Genomic DNA, 21,542 nt, shown 5'->3' on the forward strand with positions numbered 1-21,542 from the left:
ACTGCACTTGGATGGCTATCTGACCTCCATACTGTTGCCAGGGTCAGGAGAATAAGAATCTGCATGGCAAATGCTGGTCATATAAGTTAAAACTGACTAAAAGGCAGATTTATACTGATAGCACAAGCTTTTTTCCAATACATTAGTATGCCTTTCCTTCTTTCTCCTATCCTTGAAAAACTGAAATTATCCCCTCCTCCTTTTCTGTCTTATGTTGTCTTTAAGTATTATAAATGTATGTATTAATGTAAACATAGAGCTACATTGGTATAATGAGGGAAGATATAAAACTAAAAGAACCCAAATTATATATACATATATACACATATATTTATATATGGATAGAAATATACCCACACATGCGAAGATTTTGAAAATCAGAAATGAGGATTCAGCATCTGAAGGAACTGATCCTTGCACTATTTTTACCATTCTGTAATGTAAATTCCCAGTTGCTGCATGACAGAGCAGCATTCTCCCAATGTTTTCTGAGCATCTCCCACTGATGGATATAAATAAAGCTTAAATAAAAAGCTGCTTCCCAAGATACTACTCTTATATCTACAAAGGTTAAAAGCTTAAAAGAGAGAAAGATAGGTAGGTGGGAAATGTTAATTCAGATTTGAAGAACTTCATAACTGCTTTATAAGCTTCATGGCACAGTGCCTTAGACTAAAAAAAAAAAAAAAAAGTAAGAAAGAAAATGAAGTCACAACCTCAACCTATAAAAGATAAGGAGACATAACGCATTTTTGTCTCTATTGTCAGATGTCCAACACAAATCTTTTAAGAATACTGATTTTACTGCACACTATTTGTAAATTGCAGATACTTAGTACTAAAAGTCCTGGGTAAACCCTTCCTAAAAACAACCTGAATAAAATATAGAATGCAAAATAACCAGTATTTAGTAAGTTAATTCTTGGTTTACTTCACAGAATGAAAATGAAATTGAGGGGTGAGTTATTACACCCTAAGGTTTTGATTATGCAAGCGCCTTTGCCAGCAGAACTCGGAAATTTGAGAGTTTCATGGGTAAAAAATGTGCTATCCATTTCAGCCAGGAATCCATTTGAAAGAGCTGTTATGAAATGAATAGATTGTTTAAAACTTCTCTTTCAGCTTGAGCTGGGGATGCATGTTTTCAGGAGCTCTCCCCACAGGTACCCACCACAACACTATCTTGGGGTGTGCAGGCAGAATTTCTGCTGGATGAAGGCAAACCCAGAAGCCATGCTCCAACCCAGGCTGGACTTTGAGTCCACAGAACCAGAATTAGGGTACTCCAGGGTGAGATCCATCCCTCCTTACTAGTTCTGTGTGGTGACAGCCTCAGCCTCTCTCCAGACAGCTGCTGTTCCTACACTAGGGTATGTACTGCATGAAGCCTGTGCACCTGCAGTCACCTCTTCTTCAGATCAAATGAATGGGACTAGGGGAAACTAGTCCCAAACCAAGAGGAGGATCCAAGTAATCCAAGATACAATCCAGCATTTTTTATTTGGGAATAAAGAGGTAGCTGGGGTCTTGGAGATCTCACAGACTGGTTTGGTGAAAAGATGAGACACCTTCAGCATTCCTCTCTGGTGGACTGCTCTCCAACCACTCTGTTCCAATCAGGTCAGAGTGCTTCTGCCTTGTTTCCTATCTGGGATGCTTGTCCTAATGAATGTGCTTTCAAATACTTACCTAATGCAAGTGCTTGTGTAATACAAGACATTTTAGACCTATTAATGCATCAAAGTCAACCTTGTATACGCTAAAATTTTCTGCAACTGCAGTATATACATTCTCCTCATAGAGATGTTGATAATTGCTCTATCTTCACCTAGCCACAATGTTTGTTTTCATTTGACTTTTTGCTTAATATTACCCATCACGTTAAGCAAGATTTCCTTGCTGGGAAATAGGACATGATTTTCAGTGAGTCTCTTCTCGGATTCCACTGTTCTGCTAAGCAAAGCATCAGATGTCTGGCATGAAGTTGAGCCCTAAGGCACAATGTCCAGACAAGAAGTCATCAGACTCAGTAGCACTAACAGTTGTCTTGCTGAATTTCTTTTGGTGTTAAGGATAAGCCTTTACTTTGATCTCTTTTCCATTTGCTACATAAGTTTTTGCAGATTTTTTAAGTCAAAAGAGGCCATTTTGAACATTCATTTAGGAATCTATAGAAAATGAGACCCTAGAACTTCATCTAGCAATTTCTGAGTTCAGCTAAATTTCCAGTGGCCAAGCTAGAGAAGTCATCAAGTATTTATTTAACTGAAGACTTCTTGTGCTGGATCTTTCACCACATCCATTGTAATATCTTTCTGTAACCTCTAAATTTACCTTTTATGTACCTTTTTTTCTTTCTCTTTTTAAATGTATGACTAGCTTTTTGAACTTCACTGATTTGTGCTCCTAGTGAGTGCATTTCTCACGCCTCCGATTGCTTGCTTAAATACCCTTCTAGTGCCAAATGTAACATCCCTTATCTATCCTTTGTTTAAATGGTTAAGTCTCAGTTTTACTGTTTCAGGTCACATGCCTCTTTATGAACCACATGCACATCTGATTATTCTTAATCATATAGACCCAAATTCTATGAGGGATGTGCTGCTAAAAGCACATGAACATTTCTTTCTGTACTGAGAAAAACATAAAAAATTATCAGGAGAAATTTAGTAATTTATAGCATGAAATTCAGTACGGGTTCTTAACTTTTGTGACATAAAATAGTAAAGCTGACATTGTAAGTAGCTGTGTTAGCCAGGGTACTGGTTTTGCCTCTGTGTTGCTACCTTTCACTAGCAAGAGTTTGTGAAAAGTATAAATGCTCTGAAGAATTCATAAAAAGATACAAGATACAATGAAGGTATCTCAAAAGAGAAATGTTCCAGCTAGCTTTCCATGAGGAATATGTATGTACACTTTAGGGTTCTATTTACTGAATTTTTCTTGAGTAGTCATTGCATTAAAATATATAAATAAAAAAATAAATTAGTTGAATTCGACTTTGCACACAAGAAGTGCAGAGTAAGAAACACACCTTTAGGAGCTCAGGGATGTGCAAGCTGGTACATATATGTTGGTGGAATTTTATTGTGACATACATAGTTAAATATATTAGTACACACACAGTCCTTAAAATGCTAAGTCCCAATATACTGATTCAAACACAAACACCCTAGTTAAACTTGTGGAACTAAAATATTTTCTCTGGCTCTACAAAGGACATTGATATCAATGTCTTCTGCATGTGTCTCAGTTTTTCATCATCACAAAACGTTCCTTCTCCCTGACAGTTTACTGTAAATTATCAAATCTCTTGGAACAGAGGCAAAGCCAGGCACACTTTCCCCTCTTGTGGTGCAAGCTGATAGAAGAACTGCAGTTCTGAGTGTAGGAAATATTAGTACTTAAAAAACAAAATAAAAATAAAAGAGACAGGTGCATATAAGGAGAATGTTTCATCCTTTCCCACCTCTGGGGAACAAAACTTTTCCCTTTGGAGCTCTGAGTGAGGCACACCTGAGGTTGCTACTGTCCTGAAAAACCTGTACTCTGATCACTGCTTCAAGGCACCAGCGGAATCTGATACCATTTGTGCTGCTCTTAAGGAAGCGTCCAAGGAGAGAGCAACAAAACTCACCCTTGCCTTAGAATTCTCCTACCATGGTTCTTGGATATAAAAAGGAAGAACTTAATTACTAATTAAAAAACAAAAAAGTGGTGAGATTGGGGGAACAAGCTTTCAGAGTTTTATTCAGTCTGAGAAACCCATCTCTTTTCTTCTAAGTTATGATTACAGTGAAGGCATGCAATGAGTCTGGTCTGACAAGGTGAGAGTTGCATGTCTCTGAGCATTGCCTCTCAACAAGTGGGTCCTGTTTGCTTTTGCTCCTGCCAGGCAAAAATTATTACCAATTGAAGTAATTTTCCCCTGGTGCATCTTTATGCCTACACTCCTGCATCCCCTAACACAGATGTACCTCAGCTTCAAATCTGCTGACAGTGACGCTACAGCACCTACAGAATTTGCTCAGCTTTTGGGTAGGTTTTATAACCACGCTGATCCCTGTGCCTCCCACCACTGCTAGTAATAACTGAACCAGTCAGAGAAGGTCTCTGCAAACCAGTCACAGCAGTGATTAAGATGTAGACATACGTATCTCCTTGCCCTTTAAATAGAAGGCTTAATTGGAGATGTGGATAGCAGCTTTCTAATGGACAGAAATTAAACTCCATTTAATTCCTGAGGAGACACTTCCAATGCACAAGGTTTACCACACATTCGGAGTGGGGAGGGAAGGGGGAAGGAAGGAGCCGCATGCACAACTCTCTCTACCTCTGACAATCACTGAGGAAAAGCAACATGAGGACCAGAATGGCATAAGTGTGGCAGGTGTGAATTGACCTGCACTGGCAAAGCTGCGAGCTGGGAAACTTGCAAATCACATGATTGTGCAATACTTGGCTCCAGTCAGTGCTATCGTGTTCTTTATTAAAAAAAATAAAAAAATAAAAAAAAAATCTTAAAGACATGTACATCAAGTTAAGGGATTAACTGTCAAGTGACATAACTGAAAATAGAGACAATATATTTCTTTATTGTTAATGAAATTCAGTTAAAAGTGAAGGAAGTGATAAAGAATGTACTGTTTTGTAATGTATTTTACATAAGAACGTAATATAGAAAGGGAAGTGCAATTAAATCTTAATGTGGACTTTTTTATTTTTAGTTTATCATCTGGTTTACATTTTGAGCCCCTTTGCAGCAGTAAATTATGCTGGCATTTCTTAGGGAATAACTGCCATGTTAATTTAGTTTAATAAAATAACTGACAGAAAAGGGGGAAAAGAAGCAAGAAAAGACAGTACCCCCCCCACACACACACTCCTTATCTTTAGCTAAGTATTCAAATGCTTTCTATATGAATTGTCCGTGGTCCAACTCCAGTACCATGTAATAATACAATACATTACAACACAGTACAATACAATCTTGGGTTTCTGTAGCGCCCTTCATGCAAGCATCCCAGGGTGCTTTACAATCATTATGAGTTAAAATTAAAACTGAAGCACATACAATTCCTAATAGAATCATTTTAAAAATGCTAAACAGAACAAATAACTTTTAAGTCTAGATTTAAAAGTCCCAACAGCCAAGCTTTCCTTACTTCAATTGGCAATGAGTTCCAAAGCTAGGGAGCAAAGCGACTAAAGGCTCTCTCATGTTATGTTAAAGGATCTCTCATGTTGTTTATACTTTTGCAGTACTCTACAGCCAAAAATTTGCCAAGAAGAAGAAAAAAAAAAAAAAAAAGATTTATTTGCAATCTTGCTTTAAAGAACACTGGAGAAGTGGTTTGTTAATTCTCTAATAAAGTTATGTAAAAAATAAATTAATTAGGGTTTGTTCTTGGCTGTGACTGTGTTAAGAGGTATGCAAGAAACATGAACAAATACGAATGAATGCAAAATTCTGTAGAAGTGCATTGCTTGACTGCCTTTTAACCCACTAACTGTACCCAGAAGAAAAAAAGAAAGTGTGGTTATGTGTATATATGTATCTACAAAAAGAAGAACATCACTACAAATATTTAAAATGCAAGCTATTCTATATACTATTCTTAGGAACACTGAGTGAAAATAGAAGTCAAGTAAGGCTCAGTTCTAAAACACATGCATGATTTAGGTGGAAAATGTATCAGAAGAAAATGTGCTGTGTTCCTTTTTCATTCTGTAACTTCCCTAAAACTTGAAGTCCATATGAAATAGATAATCACTCACATGACACAGTTCTCAAAATTGCTGAGATACAATCAAAAATGGTTAGTGCTCAAAGTGGGATGCACAGTCCCAAAAATGCATTAATTTTGTACTTTTCACAAGAGATCCTGATGGAGGACAGGTGCTTATAACTCCTGACTCTAGAAGTGTAAAAAAAAATAAAAAATCCAGCAAGAACAAGAACAACAAAAAAAAACAAACAAAAAAAAAATAAACCCCACAAAACAAAACCAAAACAAAACCCCAAAAAAACAAACAAACAAAAAAAAAAACCCCAAACCCCAAAACCTCTACAGCAGCACCATTCCTCTCTTGGATTCCTCCAATTTCCAGAAGCAGAAACAGAAGACCTTATTACAGCACAGATACCAAGGGACATGCTGACACCTTACAGACATCCCTGAAGTCAGATACTGCCTTAATCTGAAGAACAAAGCATGTTTTCCCCCTCCTCCCACTATAATTTCAAGCCTCATAATGGTTTTGGAAAGTAACTTTACACCCTTCTTGTATTTAATTCTAATGAAGAGGCAGAAAAAAATCTCTACATATTTTCACCTTTAATAGGGCGCTACACAGAAGAAACAGTTGCAGATAGACTGGCATAGCTTTAACACAGAGTGCTTACATGCATCTAAAAAACATAAATCAATGATCAAACGATCATTCGATTGAAAGGTTGGATAGCCTGTGAATGTCCTCACACAACTCTTCCCAAACACCTAGTACATACATCTTGCTCATCCCATTAGCAATAGGCTCGTCACTGCCCATTCTATCTGGATGACTAAAAATTATAGGCACAAATTTTAATAGTTAATTGCAAATGTTTTAAAAATCCAGATACCATGTCAGCTTGAAGAGACATCACAGTGAATGCTCTTGAGCAACTGGGGGGTGGGTTGAAAAGCCCTGCCTGCCAAAAGCTGAGCCCAGGCCCTCAAGGATTTACTTCCCCGAAATAATTAATGACATCTTTAAAATCTAAAGTACAGTAACTTCTAAGGCAGAAAAAAGAGCTGCATTCCTTACTCAGGTTATTAATTACTGGGGGAGGGGAAGAAGACAGAAGAGACTTACAAGCAACAAAGAAATCCAAGGACTTGATCTCAGGTCTAGGCAGGTAAAATTGAAAGGGGAGGGGGCAAAAACCACCTTTTGGTTAAGTAAAGCATGAATCAAAAACTACTCATAAAAAGTATGTATTTTGGCAATTCTTAATAGCTCATTCCTTGATTATCTATAGGTACAGAAATTTTAATTTTAGCAAACACAACTTTTTTTGGTTAGGATTTTGGATCAGAACAGTGGTGTGGAAACGTGCGAGGATTTCTATTGAGCTGCCTATTTGCTGTCATGGCCAAGTGCCTTCACATCAGGTGAACTGAGAAACACTGATGTTCCAAGAAAGCTTTCTGTCTGCTGTCTCTGCCAGATCATATAAAGTCTGAACAAAACAGCATGCAAATTCAGGGCAGGGTATCTGAACAGAAAGAAAAGTATATGATCTATACCGTGCCCATGTCATATTAAGAGAATCATTCACTACAGCTTGCTAAAAATGCAGTCAGGATAGTTATATTTGTCACAAGTGCAAAACTATGCAGACTTGGGTATCGTACCAGCACTTGTACTGTGTATGCATACGTTTCATGGAATGCAAGCACATATCCATCCCTCTGACTGAAATAATGCTATTCCTTCATCACTAAGAGCAAAATTATGTAGATGACATTATAGGCGGGGGAAGGGGGGAACACACAAATATCCTCCAAAAATTTTAAAATAGTCTGTAAATTACTATGTCCCCAAGTATCACAGCCTCTGGATATATTTTTTTGAAATACTGCATGTCCCCTTCAAAATATTGAACAAAAAAACATTGAGAGTTGAGATTCTGCTATGTATCAGGCCTGCAATTTCTCATATATAATGCACTGACTCGTGGTTGCCCTGAGAACCAGACTAGATACAAACAGTCCTAAAGGATGAGCAAAAGGGAGGGAAAATAAAACCCAACCAAATAACTAAACATTTCAGGATACACGGGGCAAATATAATAAATATAATAATAATAATATAATATAATAAATACAATAATAATATGGAAAAAAATAATACCTTGTTTTGGAAGTATTTTTGCACTGCTTTGATAGTGCCTGTTTGTGAATACTAATATCAATAATTTGAAATATCTTTCTGTAGAAAACAAATCAGGCAAGATAATACCAGTAGAAAAGTCAATGTCATTTGATCACTGCCATATTTTTAAAGCAGTGTCCAGATACTAATTAATCTCTACAATCTCTTCATTTGGTAGGTGACTTGTTATCATCTTTTCATGGAAAAGGTTACAGGAACTCAAGATAAGGGATATATCTAAATGTTCAAAAGCACACGGTGAGTTTGTTCCAGAATTATCAAAAGGATTTCCTGTCCTTTTCTTACACCAATACCCCATGTTACTCTCCTCTTCCTCATAAAAGTTGATAGAACTACGTAGATCATACTTATAAATAGATATATATATAATACAGAGAGAAACAGAGCAAGATGGTGTAAATCAATAGGCACAAAAGAGGAAAAAACCTCTTATTAATATCAGAACAAATACAGCCTGTAGTATTTCGGTTATTAACTGTGAAGTAATAAGAAACTTCTGCACTAAAAATCAAAACAGAGCAAAACTGTGAAAGTGAAGTATGAAAATGCTAAGACTAAGGCGAGACACTGAAGGACTAACATTAAATAAGTAAATGCAACAGAGCTGCCTGCCTGATCACTTTAGAGCACCTCCCAGAAGACTGAAGTACAGTAGAGCTTCTGTGCAAGGGTTTGGAAATAAGAATTGATGGTAGAACAATTTCTTTACAACCCTTTGGAGACTGAAGAGCCAAAACAGGAGGGAAATGAGATCTAGGCCACTCGCGAGATAGACCAATTTAATGGAATGCACAAGACGGCCCAAAATTGAGCCCTAGATTAAATTCCAAGTTACCTTCCCCATCAAAAGAGGTCTGGAGAGGAAACAGAAATGAAGCAAGCTGTGCGTATCAAATGCAAAGTCTTTCAGTCAGCATCTGCACATGCTGCCAGTCTCTAGCAATAAAATCTGCAAACCCGATGTAAAGCATAAAAAAATGCACTTTAGCACATAATTCAGAACAGGCTTGGGTTTTCCATGAAAAATTAGAAGTGTCCTTTTGCCTTGACTGCTTGATACCAAAATTTTGAGGCTAACTGTCTGAACTGCTCTTTGCATTCCACAGCAGTTCAGAGGTGTGTGTTTGCTCCAGTCCATCCTAAGCACTCCAAGTCATGTTGACAGGGATTCCCCATGATATGCTGAGCAATAAAACTGACCTTCAGGGGTGGCCACACAGTCACAGAGTGAGAATTACAGCAGCTTCAAAAAGCACCACGTAATCAACTCTCCTAATGAGAACAAGAGTCACAGTGGTATTTTATCAAGAAAGGTGTGAAGAGTTCATACCTTTACACCCCAAAGTTTTAGTGGGACAAGAAAATAAATGGCTAAATAAATTTAAAAGAAAGAAAAAAGAAAAAAAACCACTCTAGCAAATAATGCTGATAAGTTTTCAAGACTCTATAATTGAAACAGACTGGTTCTCAAAGTTTTGTTCACATATTTTCAAATTATCTGCCCTATGAACAAATATGAGCAATCTTTTAATATATAAAACGCAAGATTGCTTCAGAAAATACAGTAAAAACTAAGTGAAAATGGGGCTTCAGAAATGCCATGCATTGAGCACAGAGGCTTAATTACTTTAAAGCAAGTCTCTGTACCTACACAAAACAGAGTATTGCTAATGACAGTGACAGAAAATGATAACTACTCTCGTTTCCACTTTGAGTCATTTTGCTGTGGTTAATAAATTATATCCATAACAGTGTTAATAAGTTATGGTACGGTGTCACTGCATCAGTTTGCGTTTGTGATGAAGCACTTCATATGGCACTACCTATACCTGTGGAAGGAGAGAGCCCTTTTCTGCTCTCAGAAGAATCTCCTATGCTGGAACTTTGATGGATCCCCTAAGGAAATGCTGTCTCCTGACCTCTGCCTTTCTCTTACTTCTCATCTCTGCTGCAGGTGCACGCCATGGCAGGGCAATTCAAAAACTTTAATACCTTTAATAAAACACTGGCAATCTTAAATCATTGCCCTTTCCATAGGAATGATATACAAGGAGTTAGAGGTAAGGCAAATACGGGAAGTATTGAGATCAATTTACTCATGTGAAAAGGACACAGATCAACTGATCTTCCCTCAAGCTCCCGGAGGGAAACAGGAAGACTTTGACTGACTGATGGGCTCTTGATCAACTACTTTAAAAGCTTGTTTTTCTGAAAGTTAAGAATAAATAAATGCACTTTAAGCTTAATACGGTTTGGTTTTTAAAGAAAAAAGAAAAGCAGAAGCTATTTAAATTCTTGCAACCCAACTATGGCAGCACTGGTGAACATAAGAGATGGCGAAAGTAATAAGCACACTTTTAGCAATGGAAAGAAGATCATGGCTTTAAGTATTTTCTTTACAAATAAAGAAATACAAACTAGTAAACAAATAGTCCCAAATCAGAGTTCTGTAGTGTGGAGTTTTAGTCATCTCAAGCATTAACTTGAAGAGCTGCTATTAAGCAAGATGTTTTTTTGTCCATTAAAGTTATTACATAAAAATTCAGTATAGTTTGAAAGAAATTTTTTTAGAAGAATGCAGTTATTGAATTGTCTCCAGTACCATGATACTTTCTATAGTAAAGCATTTCTTTTAAAAGCTTTTTTTATGCTTTATATATACATATATACAGAAACTCCTTTGTGAAACACAATGTCCAAATAGAAATGAGATATTCCAGCTCTAAATAGAAATTATTTGCTTTCCATCAGTATCAAGTAAAAAGTAGTACTATTAGATTAAAATGGAGAAAAATCCCAAATTTTCTGCAGCCTCCATAAGCCAGCAGTGGAAAAGCTCAAATGCTTTTACAGTAGGTACATAAAAGATAACTTTGTAGACATATTACTGGAATGGTTTGCAACCAGTGAAGATAATTTTGATTATTTCCACTTCAAAACTTCCTATATTGGAGCCACATCACTGAAAGCAATCTAACCGTAGGGGGAAAAAAAGTGATGGGAAACAAGTCTGCTAATCTCTTCACAAAAATTAGACAGAGGAGGAGAGTAGTCTCCTGTAGATTAACTAAAGTCTTTCAGAGACAAAGACTTCAGTATTCTAAACAAGAGAAATAAAATCCCCATAAAAATACCTTCCCTTCCTTAATTTCTCTTTTTCCCTCCCTGCCACAACTAGCATTATTTATTTGTATACTGAACTCGTCTCCACTGCGCCATAATGAAATACATTTTAAAATTTAAAAGGTAAAAAAAAGATCATGTTTCCACCACAGCATCATTGGACACCATACTGCATAGAAAAATGAGTCGTGCCTTTGCAGTAATTTGACAAGAGAAGAACAAAAAGAATGGCAAAAATAGAACAATACGACTAAGGCTTGAGGAACACATCGGTTCAATATTTAGCAATGCATAAATTGAGGTTTCATTTTTGTTTAGGTATATTTTGATTAGAACTAATAAATGACTGATTTTCCTTTGGTTCTTTGCAACAACAACATATCACCCAAAGAGCTTTATTCTTTATTCCCTTCTCATATAGCATGCCAAAGACTGTCTCAGTTTATGAATTAGCATTTAAAACTACTGTAGGTTATCTAACAAGCATTCAGATTCAATAGTACTTTTGACAGCAGTAAGTAAAGAGCCTTTTAACATCTTGAACACATGTGCTTGAAAAAAGTAGTTGCATCAAAGCAGTTCAAAGACTGCAGACAAAAACCAGTTAAAATCCAGTTTGCTGTGAGATGATTTTAGTGTGGTGTAAACAACCTTTCACGACTCCCCATGGGAAACGTAAGACTATGTTCAAAATGAATCAGGCATATTTATAAAGATCATGAAGTGGTCAAATGCATTTGCATTTTTGGCAGATCCACTCCACGGGTACTACTTGCTGCAGTCTGTAGAAATCTCAAATCTCACATCAGCGTTGCCTATAGTGCTTTATTATTTATTACATGTTATGCTAAGTACCTGCGAAAGGGGACATTCCTTGGCCAATGAACTCTGGTTCATATCCTTCAGTAAGTCCTTCAGAGCATTTCTTACTGTTGTGTGAGACCATTGTTCAGGAGGCAAGTCTTCTAGTTTAGGGCAACTATTTGAAACACAGATTAGAAAAGGGATTATTACAAGATTGCATCCTGCTGCAGAACATTCCTTTAAGACAGACAGATTTCATTTTGCGCATCAAGCAGATGCATCTGGAGATTGCTCTCGGTCTCCTGATTGTTCCGATTAGTTAATTACTTTATACAACACATCTGCTGTATTGATGCATGAATTATACATCAGCTGCATGTGGCGACTATTTTTTCATGTTACTTCTACCTTCCTGCTCTGATGCGCTTGGTAAAACAATTTAAGGTGTAATGCTTTCTCACGACTGATCATGAAAAGCATTAATATATTAACCATTTTTTCTTTTTTGTTGCCGTGAAATTTAAGAACCTAGACAGCAACAATAAGTGTGAGCAAGTCATTCTTTTACAAAATGCACACAGATGGTACTGTTCATGATATGCAAAAATATTTTTCTCTTAAGTAAACTTTATGTAAAATGCCTTCTTGTAATGCATCATTTAATTGACTAAAATGCAATATAGTTTTAATGAGATATCCAAAGAAAATCTATGTATCAGAGCTATAAAAGTTTTCTGCAATAGTATACTGTAAGTTAAAGAAGAATTAGAATAACTAAAAAGGAATTTAGGCAAGCCTTTGTACTTTAAGCACAAAGCAGGGTGGGAATTAAATACAAGCAATATTAACAGTTAAGAGCAGACAAGTAACAGTTCACGTCCCAGAACTGGTATATGACTTACCTGTGTAACTGGATTTTCAGTGTGACCACATGATACACGTCTTGCAGCATGTCTGCTACTGTAGCATCGGGGGCATCTGTCACATAGGAGAGTGGAACTGGATTCCACTTCCCAACCTGGATAAGCCCTGCAGGATTGTAATTTTCAGAGGGGAGGGGGAGTGGGCAAGAAGGGCAGGAAAAATTGAAAGAAAGTGATTTACCTAATTCCTAGGGGCTAAAGAAATACCTGATTTTAACAAGATCACCACCTTTGTTTCTAACCTCTTAAAACTGGCAAAACAAAAGAATACCCCCTCCTCCAAAAACCCCCACCCACACACCACCAAGGAGAGGCCTTATCTGTATTATGAAATTATACAAATACATTACAGTAGAGATTTGTTAAATATGTATAGAAGTATATTTTCCTAAGTTCCTATGAATTCAATAGGACATGATATAATAGTTAGCATTCGTCTTAATAAATAAATGCAAGAATTGAGCACAAAAAAAAATTACTTTGCAGTCTATAAAACCATCAGGAACAAAATAAAAGAAACAGAGCTGGATATTCAGTCATAAATGCAAGTTGACTCTCAACAGTCCATCTGCTCAAATATGCTTTACACTTCCTTGTGGATCCTCAGTGGAGCAGATTATTAAGGTCAATAAGCATACTAATGATTCAGTTGAAGTCTTTTTTCTTCTTAAAAAAAAAAAGAAAAAAAAAGGAATTTACCTCCACATTCCCCATGAACAAAATGTGCACTAACTAAATAAAAACACATGAAGGAAAAAAAACCAGACTCTGCAAGAAGTTTAAGAAGTAAAACCTGTATTGCATTCCATAAAGAAGTCCTGCCCCTCCCCCAAGACCCCACAAACAAACACAATTCATTGTACAATTTCATAATCTTATTTACCTTTTGCTTGGGCAGCAGAGCTGTGAGAATATCCAAGAGATAGCAATGCCATTTCAATCAGCTGGTTGAAAAGCATATCCTTCCTCACCAACACAAATTCTGCATGCTCCTCCTTAGAATCATACTCAATGGCATTTTCATAATGTTCCACTACACAGAAAACTGGAAGCATACTTCCTATTAAAAAAAATCAAATTTAACATATTAAACTTTAGTTATAGTAAAGTAGGTGGGTCTATACAAAGTTATGTAAATAAAACCTGTACAAACAGGCAGAGGAAGCATCAAGAATCATCACAAATATTTGATCAACATATTCCCCGAGTCCTTTCCCCTCACCCTCCCCAAAAAAGAGAAAGTTCTACAAAACATACATCTCCCTGAAAGGCAGAAATGCATATATATCTCCCTTGATCAGATACAGGTTTAAAGAATTACCTTCTATAGAAATAGCAAGGTTGACTGAAGAGAAGTTGATTCTCTCTGTCCTGCCTGATTTGTTGTGAGTAGCAGGCAGCATGAGAACCTAAATACATACTGCAGATGTCTTCACTGTAAGCCATTTTAGTACCAGCCACATAATTTTGTTTGTTAACATTAAAACTTTCTTAGTCCTGCCAAAAATATTTAATTGCTTTCAATAACAGCAACAAATCACCTTGTGTGTTATATATTCACTCTGAAAAGAGTACACAAGGAAACAAGGCAAAAGTTAACACTAATTCGTGCTTCATTCACTGAGTGCACTTGAGCACTACTTTCACTTGCATCTTTAAGGAACAAATCATAATTTCAGTGCCGCTTTAAGAAGTGTACCTGCAGTTCAGGCTTATTTTTGTTGTTCTTGTTGTTTTTGTTGTCTCCTGCACTTTACATCCCACAACGCTATTTTGGCATGCCTGAAAGTTAATTACTAATTTCCAGTTTTGTAGCATCATATGGCAAACCCTTCCATACACTGCACAGAATATTAAGCAAATAACCTTTTTTCTTTCCTTTGGCCTTTTCTTAAAATTTATTTTATTTTTTTCATCCCTTTTGATTATAGAGAGAGAAGTAACAAACGACCCAAGCTGTTTTAGGGACAAAGTCTCTCTCAGCAATCAGATCCCTGGACTTTATGAAAATCCCTCCCAGATAGACATGGATGACACAATGACCCGTGGTTTTAAGCTCCAGTCCTGTTCTGCTGTCTCCAGCAGCACAGGTTAGGATCTCTTAATGACAAAAAGCAGAAGGGTTAAAAGGAGATGTACAGAACTGTCTTATGGCAGCCTGCCAGAGGGGTATCATCTTTAGCATAAATGATGACAAGGGTTATTTTAACAGGGCACCCAGGAACTCCAATTAGTCCTACAATGTTAATGCCTCTATAACCACTGCCCTCTAGACTTACGGAAACCTCCTAACCTGCTAAGGTGCACCTGACATGCTGCAGTCTAAAAGGAAGCTTTACTCTTGACAGCATAGTAAGACATCTGCTGATTTGTGCTCTAACATATAGTAAGAAATCATGATAAAAAAGATATCTCTTAAGCACGTATATTTAAACTACATCTGCTCACCAGAGAGCCAATCTCTGGCAAACAAACCCCTTTAGGCTTGCAAGGAAAAGCCCAGAAACTCACTCCAGTTTGCCCAATAGGCTCAGCATGAAAGACTGAAAGACAAGAGCAAAAGCTTGCCAATATTTATAGAGTGCAGAAAGAAGGATTTATTTTTTTTTGGTTTGGGTTTTTTTTTGGCTTTTTTTATTTTTTTTTGTAATCTGAGTGAGACTGGCCAGAAAGGGAGAGAAGACCAAAGCAAAAGCAGTACATGCAAAGCGGTGTTTACTTCACTGCTTTCAAATAAGCTGGGGACACACACGATTCATCTGCAAAAAGGTGGTGGTTTGATTTTGGGGCTTTTTTCTCCCTTCCAGGCTCTCATAATTGATGTTTCACCTACTACCATCTGACTCAGAATAAGGGCTCAAAATTCTTAAGCAGTTTCACCAGTAATTCCTGAAGATAAAGTGTAAGCAAAGCTTCATTCTAGCAAACAGTGCAGATACATTCAAAACTAGCTAAAGCATATTTGTTTTTCCCCTTATCAGCTCCTACAAATTAAGCTACAATCAGACACAACACACAGGTACTTTGCTGCTTATCAGCACCCTTTTTGCCAAGTATATGGTTTCCTCAGTTGCAGTATTTTGGGAAATGTCATACTTTAAACAACACAGGAGAGCCTCCTGGCCAAATTTTGAGGCACAGCATAGATTAACAGAGGTGGATCCCGGTAGTGCGACACAGGTATCATCTGACTACAAATCAAGCTACTAAATCTTTTAGCAAACTGTCACTAGTGTCCTTCTGTTAATGTGAAAAATGTTATACAGGAGAGCACAATCTCAGCTGGCTGATCACTCCTGCTAGTACTTGGCAAGACCTCCAAGTGCAGCAACTTCATAACCTTCTAGTGTTAAAGGGGAGAGCATTGGTCAGTGCTCCCTGCTAAAAATACAGCATGATTTAAACCTGAAGGCAGTGTTAGAGCTTTTGCTGAAGGTTTACGAGTCTATGTAAACAGCACGTCTGCCATAAGGAGCAGTGAAGTCTGTAGAATCCTTGTCTAAAACTGTCCTGGCATTAAAGTTTGCTGTGCAAATATCACATAATACCAGAGACAGCTGAAATCTCCTATTTAGGAATTTATGGAACTTATATGTTTGCAGGCGTCAGAAAGTCCTTTTTATACAGCCCCACTGCTTCACTGTACAATGTTAATGCACTCTGCTTGAAAAGCCGTAATAAATTATATTTTTAATGCTCTTACCCTGGCTTTCTTAAGATGCATACATTCTTGGCAAACAATCAATAAATAGGGTAATCATGAGCAGAGGCCAAAGAATTTGCTGAAGTGCTGTTTTTCCATTTTTAATAGATAAAGATCTAACAATACGGACTGCTGTGTCTGTTCATTTCAGGATCAATATATTCTTTGTTTTCGCCAAACCGAGGAAAAAATAAATGATTGTACGATAAATGTTATGCATCAGACACAATGAAATTCCTCTGCCTTCTAACTTTGTGCGTTTAAGAGTCTTGGTTGCATTTTGCACTTTGCTTAGCAAATACAAGAAAAATCTGGATTATAAACATAACAGATTATAATAGGAAAAGTAGAGGCTGTTTTAAGACATATGCCAAATTACATGCAGCATATTTTGATTTAAATTAGCAAGCCTGCAGGACATGGTCAAAAAGACTTAGAAATTTTGATAAGTAAAATTTGTATATTATTGTCCTTTAAAAGTATTTTCAATGCAAACAAAGCCATCCATATACAAACATCAATGATTCTAAATGTGCCTTTTCCTTGTGTAAATGTCTAATTACAGCAAACCAGCCACTGAAAAATATGACACCCAAGTTGTTCATTGTTCAATAATGAATTGTACTTAAGAAAATAAACTGCGAAGATTGACATCATAAATGACTTTTCCAATGTGATACCTAAAGATTTACACTCTCTCCTTTAAACCAACTTGCAACTGCTACTGCTGCCCTTCCAATCTTAGGACCATCATTAGGAGGAAAGGAGAGAGTTTCTTTTGGGGGTTCAGTATTTACTCTTACATATTTTTGCGTTTCTTAGCCTAGCGCTTACTCAAAGAAATAATGCACCAAATTACTTAAATTTTGATGTAAGAATTTGCTTTAATCAGAGCAGCTAGCCTTTACCTTAACAAAATTCAGACTCCACCCTGAAAAGCAAGATGCTCCACCCAAGAATGAACCTTACATTTCCCAAATGTGATTTATATCAGAATTGGGAATATATAGTATTTTAGAATGGAAATTTTAATCCTGAAATATAAATGAAATAGAGTCTGCAGAAGTATGCTTCCCCCCCAAATATTATAAATCATATTTCTCTAATGCAGAATTATCAAAAGTGTTACCTTTTCTAATATTAGTTTTCATCAGGTGTCCAGAGTGTTTTAAAGGCACTCCTTGCATTTTAGTTCCTGTACTTCCAAGTCTTCCTCTTCCTAATGGGCTCCCATTCTGTTCCAAGCGCGCAATTTTGGCTGGTGGACCCTTCGGATCGCTTACATTGTTAGACATTTCTGAATGTTCTTTCCCCTGAGTTGCCTCGTTCAAATGATCCATACTCAGTCCCGCCTCTAAAGATCACCTGCCATGATTAAAAAAAAAAAAAAATATATATGTTGCACACGTGTGCGCATATGTATACGTACACAGCCTGCACATGTACAGAGATAGATATATATGTATCATAAGCTCATAAAGAATAGATAACTATTTTAACTAGAAAGAAATGCCTTTTTTAAAAGAAACAAACTTATTCTTCAAAAATTACCTCATAACCCAGAGAGAGATTGTATCATAATCTAGTGGAATGGTTTCTTAAAAGCCAACCAGAGTACCTCTTAAAAAAAATTTTGAAAAAAAAAATATCTTTGGAGATATTCTACTAAAACTGAGACAATCTAAAACTCAAATAAGTGATGATGATTGTCAAGGTGTGTGCTCCAAGACAGCTATTGTTACAAATATCACAGAAAGGTTTGTTATTAATCGCGGATGTTTTTATTGTGGAGAGAAAGACTCTAATGAAAAATTTCTTGATCTATTTGATTATAAAATGGATGAACAACAATAGAGAGATTGTTAAAACTTTAGTTGAAGGAGCAACAGATTTATTAGAGATGTAGACTATGGTCCATTTAAAATTCCTCTCCCCCTTCGAAATACAAGTTAGAAAGAATTTGACATTTAACTTCAGAAAGCAGTGGCGGGAGATGGTTGCTTTTGAGTTTCCTAACCAATATTATACAGAGTTTATCAACTTTTGCAAGGTTCAAAATATTCAGTTTTTCAGATATTAAGCTTCAGGTGTTAAACAGAGTAGTTTATTCAATTAAGATAAATAACTGAATAGTTTCTCACTAGACATAAAACTGAGGAAAAATCCTCCACAATTTCTACAGTACTTTTGATGCCCTTAAATATAAAAAACCCCAAAACCTGGGTGATGCTGACACAGCTATTTGAAACCAAAAAACCAGAATTTCAATAGCAAATTAAGAAAAGGTATATATGAGCATGCTTGTACTTCCCTTTTTATAAACTTTCGAAACCTCTGTCCATGACTAACAATTACAGTTAAATCACTAAAAATCTACCAAGCCTACAACATAACAGAGTAAGTTTTAAGGATTTTTTGCCACTCAACAGAACCTGTTCTGCCAACTATATTAAAAAATCTTGCTGAGAGCAAAGGCATCTCTCTGGTTATGATTTCACTAATCAATACTGTTGTGATTGTTAGGTATTTTACCTACCTTTCCCTGACAGGGAAAGGTATAAGTACACAGACAATTATGTTACATATATATAAAAATAATATAATCACTAAGGACAGGTCAACAGACATTAATATTTTAACTAGTATTTACATTAGCAAGTACAAATACTAATACTGGGTAAGTCATATTTAGAAAGACTGGTGTAAATCGGATAATTGCTACTTTCTTTCAGTTGCCTAGTAATTCAATACATTTTCTGCACATTTCATAGCGAAGTTATTAGAGTCTAAATATCTTGGAATCTCTATATATATACACTTCTATGTCACTAGTATACATGCCAATGATAATTTTGCAGACTATTTTTTTCTTGTACGAACATCACGCTGCTTTTCCCGATACGGTGAAGAAAGAGGCAACGTATTAATTCAAACCTTTACAAGCAACCTCAAGAATGCAACCAAATAGAGGAAGCTTAGACAATCGTTATTTTTCCTAATGCTGTTAGGTGACAGGCTAAGGTTCACCATTCATCTTTATCCCATCTGCTTTAGGTCATGCGTCTCATTAACAGTAAACATGCCTATTTTAGCCACTTTTCCAAAAGAATTTTTTTAACTGTGCTAAGTGTAACCTAAGCAAAGAATTACAGACTGAAACTGTGAACATCTTCCGATGTCTCTAACAATGCTAACATACCATAGAGCTGGTATTCTGAGACTGGTCTATCTCAAGAAAAAGCGGATTAACAAAAAAAAAAAAGAAAGAAAGAGGGGTGTGGGGGGGGGAAAGAGTAAAAGAAAGCACACACAAAAAAGCCTCGAACAAGAAATTCCTCATCACTTTTGGCAACTTCGGAAGTACTCTAAGCACGAAGGTTCTTTGCTACGAAAAGTATCTAGTCATCATGAGTCAGAATCGCACTACATCATGTACAGTGAATAAAAGTGATAGATCGCCACTTAGTTAATACACTGACTGCAACCAAAACACCAAATGGGTCATTTTCGATTGGCCTGAGAATACCCACCCATCGGCATCCTTTCACCGCTTAGTCATCTTGTAAAAAGCTTTATGTTACAAAGCAAAATTACATGCACATAAAACACCTAATTTACTCATTTAAACTCCATGCCCAAGGCTAAAGTTCACTGAAACCTCAGTTTGGAATAGTGATGAGCAACAACCAGCATGGCCTGCCCAGGGAGAGGGTGGCAGAAAAGACCTATCATCTCTGCCGGTTCCAGGCCAGGAGTTTCCCCGGGTTTCACATTTAGGCATCTTTCAAAACTACAAGTTTTCATCACAGATCAGTGAGAGAAGAGCACAATTTCAAGGCACAGTTTCCCGGAGCCAGCGTACACGTACAGGCACACCGCGCAATTTCTGAATGAGAGTCGGTGCCGTATCTCCTTTTGTCGCGATGTAACGCTGCCGGTATTATATTATTTCTTTCTCTCCTCCTGAATCAGCCCCCTCCCCATGCCTTTCCCCTCCTCTTCCCTCCCTCCCCCATAAAAACCCATAATCACATTTGAGAGAGGCTCCGCACTTATCCGTTCCATATGGCTCTCACAATCCAGGCCAAGCTTTCCCTGTGACCTTTTAAAGAGACAAAGAAGCAAAGTACTTATCTAGAAACAGAAACACTGCAGTTTTCTGAGTGAAATTAGCAAAACCGACCCGAAACTCACCACTTCAAAACTTGACAGCATATAAATAACAAAAACAAAGGAGGTTTCCTTTGCAGCCCGAGCTCTTGAAGAGGAAGAAGTTCAAGACTGATGTTTTTAGGTCCCCCCCTTTCTGAAGGGGGGGCGGGGGGGGGGGCAGCAGACCTGAGGACTACTTCCCCTAATATTCTCTTATTTTTTTCTTTTTTTTCTTTTTTTTTTTTTTCTTGTTGCTATTTTCCTCTAGGCGGGGAGGGGCAAAAACAGATAGCGAGAAACAGAGTAGCCATGAGCAAAAATGGCAATGGACAAAAAAATAGAGATTAAATATCTTTTAAGAGAGCCAGTTTTCGAGGTTGAGCAACGGAAGACAGAGCTGCGGATCAAATTGATCAGACAAGTGTAACGCTCAAAACGAGGAATTAATACTACTAATAATAATTAAAAAATAAGTAGCAGGTTTAAATTAAGGTGGAGGGTGATTTAAGTCTAGCTATCTTTTAAAAAATAAAACCAATGCATAAAGGATCAAGTGAGAAAGGGGGTTATTTAAAAAAAAAAAAAAAAAGGCAAAGAAAAAAAAAAAGGCAGCTTTTCTATCCAGTGTGAAGAGCAGAAAGTCTACTTCTAGGTTGTCACTTACACTATTATTCTCCAATAGGCACCCAGAGGAGCAGCACACACAGAAGGAGCCCGCTCCCCTCCCCCTCCGCAAAAATATACACCGTAACAGCCCCCAAACTTTCTGCGGAAACCTCAGCCCCAGAGATCGCTACTGGAGATAAAAAGGGGGGGAAAAAAAAAAAAAAAAAAAAAAAAAAAAAAAAACAAATGTAAAAAATTGAACAATAGGTTAAAAAGGAGGATGAAAGAAA

The 21,542-nt window shown here is 36.8% G+C and overlaps 1 protein-coding gene across 5 annotated transcripts in view; it reads right to left on the minus strand.

Annotated features, from left to right (window-relative positions):
- Positions 1-21,542, minus strand: part of SATB1 (SATB homeobox 1) — a 92,130-nt gene that overhangs the window by 52,477 nt on the left and 18,111 nt on the right. The window contains exons 1-6 of one of the 5 annotated variants that reach the window (XM_015618249.3): positions 20,689-21,470; positions 20,527-20,596; positions 17,624-17,859; positions 13,675-13,851; positions 12,771-12,897; positions 11,920-12,043 (exon numbers count right to left, since the gene is read on the minus strand). In XM_015618249.3, the coding sequence (XP_015473735.1) occupies positions 11,920-12,043; positions 12,771-12,897; positions 13,675-13,851; positions 17,624-17,834 (639 nt within the window). In that variant the 5' untranslated portion in view covers positions 17,835-17,859; positions 20,527-20,596; positions 20,689-21,470. Of the gene's footprint in view, positions 1-11,919; positions 12,044-12,770; positions 12,898-13,674; positions 13,852-17,623; positions 17,860-20,526; positions 20,597-20,688; positions 21,471-21,542 lie in introns of those variants that run through there. The other 4 variants (XM_015618250.3, XM_033511898.1, XM_033511899.1 and 1 more) reach the window with 4 other exon arrangements.

Source organism: Parus major, chromosome 2, assembly GCF_001522545.3.
Source record: "Parus major isolate Abel chromosome 2, Parus_major1.1, whole genome shotgun sequence".
Lineage (NCBI taxonomy): Eukaryota > Metazoa > Chordata > Aves > Passeriformes > Paridae > Parus > Parus major.